This window comes from Ranitomeya imitator, chromosome 1, assembly GCF_032444005.1.
Source record: "Ranitomeya imitator isolate aRanImi1 chromosome 1, aRanImi1.pri, whole genome shotgun sequence".
In the NCBI taxonomy this organism is placed as follows: domain Eukaryota; kingdom Metazoa; phylum Chordata; class Amphibia; order Anura; family Dendrobatidae; genus Ranitomeya; species Ranitomeya imitator.
This window is the reverse complement of record NC_091282.1, coordinates 802,113,534-802,125,726: the sequence shown is the minus strand read 5'-3', so window position 1 is coordinate 802,125,726 and position 12,193 is coordinate 802,113,534. Positions and strand designations below refer to the sequence as shown.

The following is a 12,193-nucleotide window of genomic DNA, read 5'->3' as shown; positions in this document are numbered from 1 at the left end:
AGCTGATAGATAAGTGCAAGAATCGGAACAGCAAAAACTCAAAATGACTGTCCCTGACCCTTGTAATAGGAAGCAAAAAATCACGCACTTGGTGATGAAATTTGTAATTTTTTGCTCCATCTTCAGTCTTCGGGTACGGTCGTCAAAGGTCCAGGAACTAGCGGGTGAATCTGCATCCGACGGAGGGATCCACCCACATAATAATCAGTGTTGGGCCTGCTATGCACATCAGGATTAGGCGGATGTCACAGCTCACATCTATTGCCATATTAGCGGGGTGATCTGCACCAGCACTGCCTTCTTTGCTTCTTTTTTATATGTCCCTGACTCCTGGAATTTGAAAATTGTCATGTAAAGTAGGAGGTGATATGGAAATATACAACATTTAGAGTCAGTAACTCTTTAGAGTAGAGGTGAGAGAAAATAAGAAAATAGAGGAAGGTGAGAATTCCAATGTGAAAGGTTCTAGCAAAGGACAAGCTGCAGGGTGGCCTTCTGATGCAACAAATGGCTAATTTCTCTAGACTTGCCCCCCCTAAACCTAGAGGTTAGTAAACTTTCTGCTGCACTACCTTCCACATCAAAGGGCCGTACACTAAATAGATGGGAAATTATATGGGTAGCCATTTTTATGTTTCAGTTGATATGAACAGCTATTGATAAAATGTTATTTTGGTTCAGCAGGATACAAAGTGACAAGTTGTATGGTAGAGTATGGCTGGGGTTATGACAATCGTGTAACATTGTGACCTACAGTCATGGCCAAAAGTATTAACACCCCTGCAATGCTGTCAGATAATACTCAGTTTCTTCCTGAAAATGATTGCAATCACAAATTCTTTGGTATTATTATCTTCATTTAATTTGTCTTAAATGAAAAAAACACAAAAGAGAAAGAAGCAAAAAGGAAAACATTGATCATTTCACACAAAACTCCAAAAATGGGCCAGACAAAAGTATTGGCACCCTCAGCCTAATACTTGGTTGCACAACCTTTAGCCAAAATAACTGCGACTAACCGCTTCCGGTAACCATCAATGAGTTTCTTACAATGCTCTGCTGGAATTTTAGACCCTTCTTCTTTGGCACACTGCTCCAGGTCCCTGATATTTGAAGGGTGCCTTCTCCAAACTGCCATTTTTAGATCTCTCCACAGGTGTTCTATGGGATTCAGGTCTGGACTCATTGCTGGCCACCTTAGAAGTCTCCAGTGCTTTCTCTCAAACCATTTTCTGGTGCTTTTTGAAGTGTGTTTTGGGTCATTATCCTGCTGAAAGACCCATGATCTCTGAGGGAGACCCAGCTTTCTCACACTGGGCCCTACATTATGCTGCAAAATTTGTTGGTAGTCTTCAGACTTCATAATGCCATGCACATGGTCAAGCAGTCCAGTGCCAGAGGCAGCAAAGCAACCCCAAAACATCAGGGAACCTCTGCCATGTTTGACTGTAGGGACCGTGTTCTTTTCTTTGAATGCCTCTTTTTTTCTCCTGTAAACTCTGTGTTGATGCCTTTGCCCAAAAAAGTCTACTTTTGTCTCATCTGACCAGAGAACATTCTTCCAAAACGTTTTAGGCTTTTTCAGGTAAGTTTTGGCAAACTCCAGCCTGGCTTTTTTATGTCTCGGGGTAAGAAGTGGGGTCTTCCTGGGTCTCCTACCATACAGTCCCTTTTCATTCAGACGCCGACGGATAGTACTGTTGTACCCTCGGACTGCAGGGCAGCTTGAACTTGTTTGGATGTTAGTCTAGGTTCTTTATCCAACATCCGCACAATCTTGCGTTGAAATATCTTGTCAATTTTTATTTTCCGTCCACATCTAGGGAGGTTAGCCACAGTGCCATGGGCTTTAAACTTCTTGATGACACTGCGCACGGTAGACACAGGAACATTCAGCTCTTTGGAGATGGACTTGTAGCTTTGAGATTGCTCATGCTTCCTCACAATTTGGTTTCTCAAGTCCTCAGACAGTTCTTTGGTCTTCTTTCTTTTCTCCATGTTCAATGTGGTACACACAAGGACACAGGACAGAGGTTGAGTCAACTTTAATCCATGTCAACTGGCTGCAAGTGTGATTTAGTTATTGCCAACACCTGTTAGGTGCCACAGGTAAGTTACAGGTGCTGTTAATTACACAAATTAGAGAAGCATCACATGATTTTTCGAACGGTGCCAATACTTTTGTCCACCCCCTTTTCTATGTTTGGTGTGGAATTATATCCAATTTGGCTTTAGGACAATTCTTTTTGTGTTTTTTCATTTTAGACAAATTAAATGAAGATAATAATACCAAAGAATTTGTGATTGCAATCATTTTCAGGAAGAAACTGAGTATTATCTGACAGAATTGCAGAGGTGTTAATTCTTTTGGCCATGACTGTACTAAATGTCTTTGGGGTTGTGTTTTACCTATGACCAACTACACACAACTTTGCATCCATAGACTTCAATATAAGTCACATGGGACTGTAACTTGGTTGAGACCGGTCAGCAATTGGGCATTTGTTTTTTGTTTTATATTAGAGCTGAGATTTGGCGGCTAAATTACTGATCTAATATAACAGAGAAAGTCAGACACTATGCACAAAAGCTTTTCATCTCACAACTTGTCTGAGAATTGCTGCCTCATGACCAAAGTCACTTTGTAGCCTTAGTCTAATCACAAGGAGCTCTGTAATGAGCCCATCACTCTTGATAAATTAACTGCTAAATAGCTGGGGAGACGAATACTCCTTCTGCATAAGAGCCCCTGCTGTCTATGCTTGTCTTTTGATCCAGTACCAACTGTTCGGCATATGGCAGGTTGTCTGCTTAAAATAATGCACAACAGAGATTACTAATGTATGTGCTAGCGAACTTGTAAATGGCCTGCATCATAATACCTGTCTTATTCTTTCATTGTCCATAGTTGGAATATATAGATATTAATATGTGTGAGTGTACATATGACTATATCTATATATATAAGAGGCATTGTGATTACTCGCTAATCCCGCCCCCTGCACAGTAGCTCCGCCCCCACCACATCACCACACATAATCCTGCCCCCCACCCCATTACCACACACAATCCCGCCCCCCCACATCACCACACATAATCCTGCCCCTTCAACTCATCACCACACATAATCCCGCCCCCAACACATCACCACAATCCTGCCCCCCCAACACATCACCACACATAATCCCGCCCCCATCACATTACCACACATAATCCCACCCCCCACCACATTACCACACATAATCCCGCCCCCCACCACATTACCACACATAATCCCGCCCCTCCACCACAATACCACATAATCTCTCCCCCCCACCACATTACCACACATAATCCCGCCCCTCCACCACATCACCACACATAATCCCGCTCCTCCACCCCATCACCACACATAATCCCGCACCCCCACCACACATAATACCGCCCCCCCACCACATCACCACACATAATAGCTATAGAGGAGAAGGTGATGCCCCCCCCATCAGCTGTATGTGAGAGAAGGTGATCCCCCACTGTAGAGGAGAAGGTGATGCCCCCCATCAGTTGTATAGGAGGCGATGCCCCCCATCAGCTGTAGAGGAGAAGGTGATGCCCCCCATCAGCTGTAGAGGAGAAGGTGATGCCCCCCATCAGCTGTAGAGGAGAAGGTGATGCCCCCCCCATCAGTTGTTGAGAAGGTGATGCCCCCCATCAGTTGTAGAGGAGGTGATGCCCCCCATCAGCTGTAGAGGAGAAGGTAATGCCCTACCGTAGAGGAGAAGGTGATGTCTCCCATCAGTTGTACAGGTGATGCCCCCATCAGCTGTAGAGGAGAAGGTGATGCTCCCCCATCAGCTGTATGTCAGAGGTGATGCCCCACTGTAGAGGAGAAGGTCATGCCCCCCATCAGTTGTAGAGAAGGTGATGCCCCCCATCAGTTGTAGAGAAGGTGATGCCCCCCATCAGTTGTAGAGGAGGTGATGCCCCCCATCAGTTGTAGAGAAGGTGATGCCCCCCATCAGTTGTAGAGGAGAAGGTGATGCCCCCCATCAGCTGTAGAGAAGGTGATGCCCCCCATCAGTTGTAGAGGAGAAGGTAATGCCCCCCATCAGCTGTAGAGAAGGTGATGCCCCCCATTAGTTGTAGAGGAGGTGATGCCCCCCATCAGCTGTAGAGGAGAAGGTAATGCCCCCTTCTGCTGTAGAGGAGAAGGTGATGCCCCCATCAGCTGTAGAGGAGAAGGTAATGCCCTACTGTAGAGGAGACGGTGATCCCTCCATCAGCTGTAAAGAAGGTGATGCCCCGATCAGTTGTAGAGGAGGTGATGCCCCCCATCAGTTGTAGCGGAGAAGGTGATGCCCCCCATCAGCTGTAGAGAAGGTGATGCCCCCCATTAGTTGTAGAGGAGGTGATGCCCCCCATCAGCTGTTGAGGAGAAGGTAATGCCCCCATCAGCTGTAGAGGAGAAGGTGATGCCCCCCATCAGCTGTAGAGGAGAAGGTGATGCCCCCATCTGCTGTAGAGGAGAAGGTGATGCCCTACTGTAGATGAGAAGGTGATGCCCCCATCTGCTGTAGAGGAGAAGGTGATGCCCCCATCTGCTGTATGTGAGAGAAGGTGATGCCCTACTGTAGATGAGAAGGTGATGCCCCCCATCAGCTGTTGTACTGCAGCCGGGGAGGTAAGCCCAGCAGTGCTCAGATAAGGGGGCTGCAGACAGAGCTCAGGCTCTTGTACTTCAGTGGAATTCCAGAACTGTACGGTATTCTACAAGGGACAAGTCCTTATATTGAGGACTGGCATTGCTGGAGAGTCATCTGGCAGATATCTGTGGATGCCTTAGCAGGGGATTTTGATGCTGGGGGCTTTTTGATTGGTAATGACTAGTTGATTGCAGATCTCTATGCAGAGACAGTCAGATTGTATTGCACTGCCTGGACTAGCTGTTTGTTCTGTCAGAAGCCAGGTTTGAGATAATTGTGCTGATAGTCCCAGAGACCCAGATTAGCAGGATGGTGGATATCTGATAATGAGCTATTTGCCAGTAAACGAGTTAGACCATGACATGATAGGAAGCCCTCCTCCTGCCCCAGGACACAGTGTACTATGGGATTGCTCTTCTGTTGCTTTTTTTTCTATACCATTCAGTTTAGAAGTTTCCATTCCAAGTCTCCTATTTATTTTGTATGTATTGTGTTCTGCACCCCAGAGACACAATGATTCCTGGTCACGGCTCGCTTCCTGGAGAGCGAGCGTGATTGACAGGTCCCCGGAGTGATGAGCACCACGTGACTGTGGAGGGGGCTGGAAGAAAAGCGGCTGTCTGGCCGGAGCTCATTACACTCATTGTAGCTGCCAGCTCCATTCTTCTGGTATCATCGCAGTCTGAGCACTGCCTCCGCGCCCGGAGCTTCCTCAACACCTCTGGCCCAGATTGGCTGTCAAGAATCATGGACTGTTTTTCTATGCCTTGTTTTCTGTCAGTGAGTAGACTTTAATATTTGGATTTTTGGGGGATTCTGTGTCTACAATCCTTGTGTGTGATGATCAGCGGGAGCTGTAGTTGTAGTGGGATATGTTCCTATAGTAGCATGGCAGGGGATGATCATCTCTGGACCCCAGCTGTATGTGAAAGGAGAAGGTGATGCCCCCCATCAGCTGCATGTGAGAGAAGGTGATGCCCCCCATCAGCTGTATGTGAGAGAAGGAGATCCCCCCCATCAGCTGTATGTGAGAGATCCCCCCCATCAGCTGTATATGAGAGAAGGAGATCCCCCCCATCAGCTGTATATGAGAGAAGGAGATCCCCCCCATCAGCTGTATGTGAGAGAAGGAGATCCCCCCCCATCAGCTGTATGTGAGAGATCCCCCCCATCAGCTGTATGTGAGAGAAGGTGATGCCCCCCATCAGCTGTAGAGGAGAAGGTGATGCCCCCATCAGCTGTATGTGAGAGAAGGTGATGCCCCACTGTAGAGGAGAAGGTGATGCCCCCCCCCCCCCCATCAGTTGTAGAGGAGGTGATGCCCCCCATCAGCTGTAGAGATGGTGATGCCCCCCATCAGCTGTAGAGGAGAAGGTGATGCCCCCATCTGCTGTATGTGAGAGAAGGTGATGCCCCACTGTAGAGGAGAAGGTGATGCCCCCATCAGCTGTAGAGGAGAAGGTGATGCCCCCATCAGCTGTAGAGGAGAAGGTGATGCCCCTATCAGCTGAAGAGGAGAAGGTGATGCCCCCATCTGCTGTATGTGAGAGAAAGTGATGTCCCACTGTAGAGGAGAAGGTGATGCCCCCATCAGCTGTAGAGGAGAAGGTGATGCCCCCCATCAGCTGTAGAGAAGGTGATGCCCCCCATCAGCTGTAGAGGAGAAGGTGATGCCCCCATCTGCTGTAGAGGAGAAGGTGATGCCCTACTGTAGAGGAGAAGGTGATCCCTCCATCAGCTGTAAAGAAGGTGATGCCCCCCATCAGCTGTTGTACTGCAGCCGGGGAGGTAAGCCCAGCAGTGCTCAGATAAGGGGGCTGCAGACAGAGCTCAGGCTCTTGTACTTCAGTGGAATTCCAGAACTGTACGGTATTCTACAAGGGACAAGTCCTTATATTGAGGACTGGCATTGCTGGAGAGTCATCTGGCAGATATCTGTGGATGCCTTAGCAGGGGATTTTGATGCTGGGGGCTTTTTGATTGGTAATGACTAGTTGATTGCAGATCTCTATGCAGAGACAGTCAGATTGTATTGCACTGCCTGGACTAGCTGTTTGTTCTGCCAGAAGCCAGGTTTGAGATAATTGTGCTGATAGTCCCAGAGACCCAGATTAGCAGGATGGTGGATATCTGATAATGAGCTATTTGCCAGTAAACAAGTTAGACCATGACATGATAGGAAGCCCTCCTCCTGCCCCAGGACACAGTGTACTATGGGGTTGCTCTTCTGTTGCTTTTTTTTTCTATACCACTCAGTTTAGAAGTTTCTATTCCAAGTCTCCTATTTATTTTGTATGTATTGTGTTCTGCACCCCAGAGACACCATGATTCCTGGTAACCGAATGCTGATGGTCATTTTATTATGCCAAGTCCTGCTAGGAGGCACTAGCCATGCTAGTCTGATCCCTGAGACCGGAAAGAAGAAAGTGGCTGAGATTCAGGGCCAGGCGGGCGGAAGGAGGTCCACTCAGAGCCATGAGCTCTTGCGGGACTTTGAGGCAACGCTGCTACAGATGTTTGGCCTCCGCAAGCGGCCACAACCCAGTAAGGAAGTGGTGGTGCCTGCCTATATGCGGGACTTATACCGACTACAATCTGCAGAGGAAGAGGACGAGCTTCAGGAGATCAACCTGGAATATCCAGAGAGACCCACCAGTCGTGCCAATACCGTGAGAAGTTTCCACCACGAAGGTGAGTGTCAACCAACTGTTAGCCTCTAACCCTCCAATATCTATCACATAGAATATTTGACCTATCCTCAGGTTCATCTGATTATACATCCTCTTGTTTTCTGATAGGATTCTCGAAGCATCCTAAAGATTATGCTGTCTGATCTATTCATACTTCGCTCACTCCTATGATCCTTCCTTCCTTACCCCAGACTGACCTTTAACTATCCACTAGCATAGCAGAAAGTAGAAGCCAATTAACTCAAACCTCTGTATTGACTTGGTGAATATCATTTTTATCTCTTGCAATAATGTGGTGGTGTTACCTGTTCTATTGTAACATCTTGGCAACACCTTCCATTGTCTTCTGTTTGTACAGGACTTGTGACCATCCCCCTTAATTTCCATTATACATTTTCACAGTGGTGTTAATTTAACTTTGTAAATCAACCTTTGACCATCCACACATTTCCATATGTTTACTTCACTTTAATCTTTTATTCCAAGCTCTACTTTTACGAAGTTACTGGGGGAAAAAAACTGGAGTCCATAAAAAGGCCAAAGTTCAATCTCCTATTTGTAGAAAATGTGTTATATCTATATAACACATATATGTATCAACAGTCTGACCATACATTGTATGTGTATATATATATATAACAGTGTATATATATATATATATATATATATATATACACATACAATGTATGGTCAGACTTGCAATGCAGAAGCTGTAGCAACCCTCACGATATATAATGCAGCAAAAAAAAAAAAAATCTGTATTGCATTCCAAACACCTGCAGAAAGCTCCTTCTACATTTCTGTAAAGTATGTCGGCAAATATAGTACCATAAAAAAAATAAAATCCTGCATCTCTGGGAGAGAAGAATAAAATGTTCTGTCAAATCTTAAGTATAGACATTTCATGTTTTTCTAAGCCAGTTAAGCCTATTATATGTTGGGTGCAAGCGAAATGCTGAGTATTCATTCAGTGGTATTATATTAATGCCCTTGTAAAGTAAAAAGGTTATAGCGTAGATTTACAGTAATTATACATTTATAAAAAAAAAGCACTTTAGTTAGTGTCAAGAGCTGCCATTTAGCTCTTGAGGAACTACAAGTCACATTCTTTCTTCTGGGATTTATAATTCTACAATCACTTGGGAGATACCGTTTGCGGGAGTATTTTCTATGATGATGAAAAATAAATTCTATATCTCCACTTCATCTTCCCCGAGAGCAGTAAAACATGAATATTTAGAAAGTTATATGTTTACGATCAGGTCTGAACATTGGAATTTGCAACAAACGAGTAGGTTGTGTGCTCCACAAATACCAAATTGAGTGGCCCTGCAAGATCAAGAGAGAAAATAAATTCAGATTTATGTTAAATGGATTACACGGGTCCATTTGAGCATGTTATAAGCCGCTTTATGTATCCCCCAATCATCAAAGGCAAAGGCGTAACTCCCTGTTTTTTCCAGTAGTTTTAATACTTAAAATACACTTAGTGTATTTAATGCTACAGCCGTGTGTTTGTAAGATTTGCTCAATGAAGCCTTGTAATCTGACCCAAATGTTTCCTAGCGGATGTTTCTCTCCCAAAGTAAATCTGAGTTATTAATCCACAGCATCATTACTGTGCTGGAATTTGCTTTTCCCCCTTTCTGTAATATGATCAACAAGGCATGCTCTATGTTTTCAAAATCGCTGGATATCCCAAGCAATACACTTCAGGTAAAAAAAAAAAAAAGAGAGACCTTGTATGTGATCTCCGCTGCCAAGTGATTTTGAACATGGAACTAGAAGATCTTGTGGTGTGAGCGTCACAAGGGGCTAAACATCTATCAAAAACCCCATTGTGTTCTTCACCTGCGCTTAGGGAGAGGTGGAGCACAAAGTCTAGATGTAGATCTGTTGTTTTAACGTGTATCACACAAATATTCACTCTTCTTTTTCATTTTTTTTTTATTTTGCTAGAACATTTGGAGAACATACCAGCCACCGCTGAAAACTCGGGCATCCGCTTTTACTTCAATCTCAGCAGCGTTCCTGAGAACGAGGTGATTTCTTCAGCTGAGCTGAGACTTTATAGAGAACACATTGAAAATGGCCCAGCATGGGAAGAAGGCTTTCACCGAATTAACATATATGAAGTTGTAAAGCCCCTGATGTCAAATGGACAGCTGATTACTAGGCTGCTGGACACCAGACTAATCCATCACAATGTGACTCAATGGGAAAGTTTTGACGTAAGTCCGGCAATTATGAGGTGGACCCAAGACAAGGGAATTAACCATGGGCTTGCCGTTGAGGTCCTTCATCTCAACCGTACTAAAACTTATCAGGGGAAGCACGTCAGGATTAGCCGATCGTTATTACCTCAAGAGAATGCAGACTGGTCAAGGATGAGGCCACTTCTCATCACGTTTAGCCACGATGGCAGGGGACATGCACTGACCAGGAGGTCTAAAAGAAGTCCAAAACCGCAGAGAGCCCGGAAAAAAAACAAAAATTGTCGGAGGCATTCGCTGTATGTGGATTTCAGCGACGTTGGTTGGAATGATTGGATTGTGGCACCACCTGGATATCAGGCTTTTTACTGCCATGGCGATTGCCCGTTTCCCCTGGCTGACCACCTGAACTCAACCAACCATGCCATTGTACAGACTTTGGTTAACTCTGTAAACTCAAGCATTCCCAAAGCATGCTGTGTTCCCACAGAACTGAGCGCCATTTCAATGCTCTATTTGGATGAGTACGACAAGGTTGTACTTAAAAACTATCAGGAGATGGTTGTAGAAGGGTGCGGGTGCCGTTGAACCCAAAAAAAACAGACTGCTTGTTATCGGATGGACTTCTTTAAAATAAAAAAAAAAACGAAAAAAAAAAAAAAACACCTGGACTTTCACCTTGACCTTATTTATGACTTTTACGTGCAAAATTGTTTTGACCATATGATCATATATTTTGACAAAATATATTTATAACAACATATTAAAAGAAAAAAAATAAAATAAGTCAATATTTAAAAAAAAAAAAAATACAAAAAAAACGGCATAAGCTACTTCTTTGTACAGTTGTTTATACGTGTACATTAGGATGAATTTATATGGGAATAGAGTATTTTTTTTTCTATAAAATCTTTTTATAGTGTTACTATTTATTGGCAGTGTGGTTTAAATCCATCCCCTAAATGAATGTACATTAGATGTAAGCATGGAGCAGCCTGGAAGTCACGGGGGAGGTGATGGCTTGGATTATTAGCCACCAGGGAGCTGAGCTGCTTCACTTGCTAACCTGTGTTAAATGTTTTTTTCCCACTTTAATTCATCTGAAAAGACTATTGGAAGCACCTGGGTTGTTATGCTAATGCCAAGTGTAGCTCACCTCCCTCCCCCCTGCTTTATACTGCAGGTTCAAAGCTATTCATGTGACTTTTTTTTTTTTTACATTTCGTTGAGTCTACACCCCGGCTGTACTCATAGTATTGTACAAAATAATTTTTAAAAACATCAAAGCTTCCCAAAGTCTTTTGAAGGTTAAAAACACACAAAAATGAAAAGACATTATACATGTACTGTATTTACCGTCAATAGATGTTTTCGTCTTGTGTTTCCGTCATCACCAGCGAATGAAACGGAAATCATTTTTTTTTATAAATATATAATTTTGAAATAAATTTATTTATTTTGATCCTTTTTATAGGAAAATAATCATTCATTTTAGGGTTGCTCATCAGTGCAGGCAAATATCCCCAGTAAACCATATTAAGGTTTTGTCTTTTAATTATTGTAAGCTCTGCAGTGCTTGGAAAGGGGGGAAATAGTGAAGGGGATAGTATGGAGGGAGCTTAGTTAAAGCTAGTAAAAACTGAAAAGTGGAAAGGTTGCCAAGCCACAACTTCCCGGAGAGTGCAGGTGGAGGGACCAGATCAGAGCCTCAGGCTAAGGCAACAAGACTTCATGCTGCTTTTGTAGCTCCCTTCAGAAAGGGCCTTTTTAATTGTACAGAGCTTAAATAAATTGTTTAAAAGAGATTGAACTTCGTTTTCCCCCAGGACTAATTTGTTTTGTGATGTTTGATTTGCAAAAAAAAAAAAAAAATCTCTTTAACATGTACTGTAAATGTAAATAGGGTTCAGACATGAACATATTTTTCGTACCCACTAAACCCCCCTTTGTTGCGCCATGAACTTATAGTATTTAGCATTTAGCATTCAGAATTATATTATCGTTCTTCCTCAGTAGTGTCAATATTTTTTTTGAATGGCCAGTGTGTGGTTCATATCCAGTCCAACGGGGATTTGTCACAAACCCATGGGTGTCCATTACTTTTAGATGATATCAGGTATGTTTTTTTACAGGAGAATCCGTTGTGTTTCACCTAATCTGATGCAAATATTTTCCTTAGAAAGTGACAAAATTGCAAGTGCAAATTGCAGGTGCTTGCTGACCTTGACAGCCCAGAGGACATCGTCCCTATCTGCCCATTGCGTTTCTGCAAATGCACTAAAGTAGACAAAATGCATGTGATGGATCATTGTCTGACAGCATCTCCTAAGCTAAACCCTTCCTGTTCAGTTAATTCTTTATTAAAGTGAATGCAAGAAGAGGCGCAAAGGCTCCTGTCTTTTATTAGTTCACATTCCCAGGTGGACAGGTAGTGTTTACTTGTCATGGCAGTGTTTGCTCCAAGAATTCTGCCTGAGTTTTGCAGGGTTTTGTTTCGACCTTTTTAACATTGTCGCTCTAATGATCCCAACGTGTGTATGTAAATATGTGTGGACTTCCCACTCACTTTTTGAGCAATCGACACCCCAGAAATCAGAATCACTCAAGT

General features: G+C 43.8%; 1 protein-coding gene across 1 annotated transcript; it reads left to right on the top strand.

Annotated features, from left to right (window-relative positions):
- Window positions 1–5,310: 5,310 nt before the first annotated feature.
- BMP4 (bone morphogenetic protein 4) lies at window positions 5,311–11,967 on the top strand. Its single transcript, XM_069738595.1, has 3 exons — window positions 5,311–5,462; window positions 7,000–7,373; window positions 9,332–11,967. The coding sequence occupies exons 2-3, from the start codon at window positions 7,007–7,009 to the stop codon at window positions 10,171–10,173; spliced, it is 1,209 nt and encodes a 402-aa protein (XP_069594696.1). The 5' UTR covers window positions 5,311–5,462; window positions 7,000–7,006; the 3' UTR covers window positions 10,174–11,967.
- The last annotated feature ends 226 nt before the right edge of the window (window positions 11,968–12,193 follow it).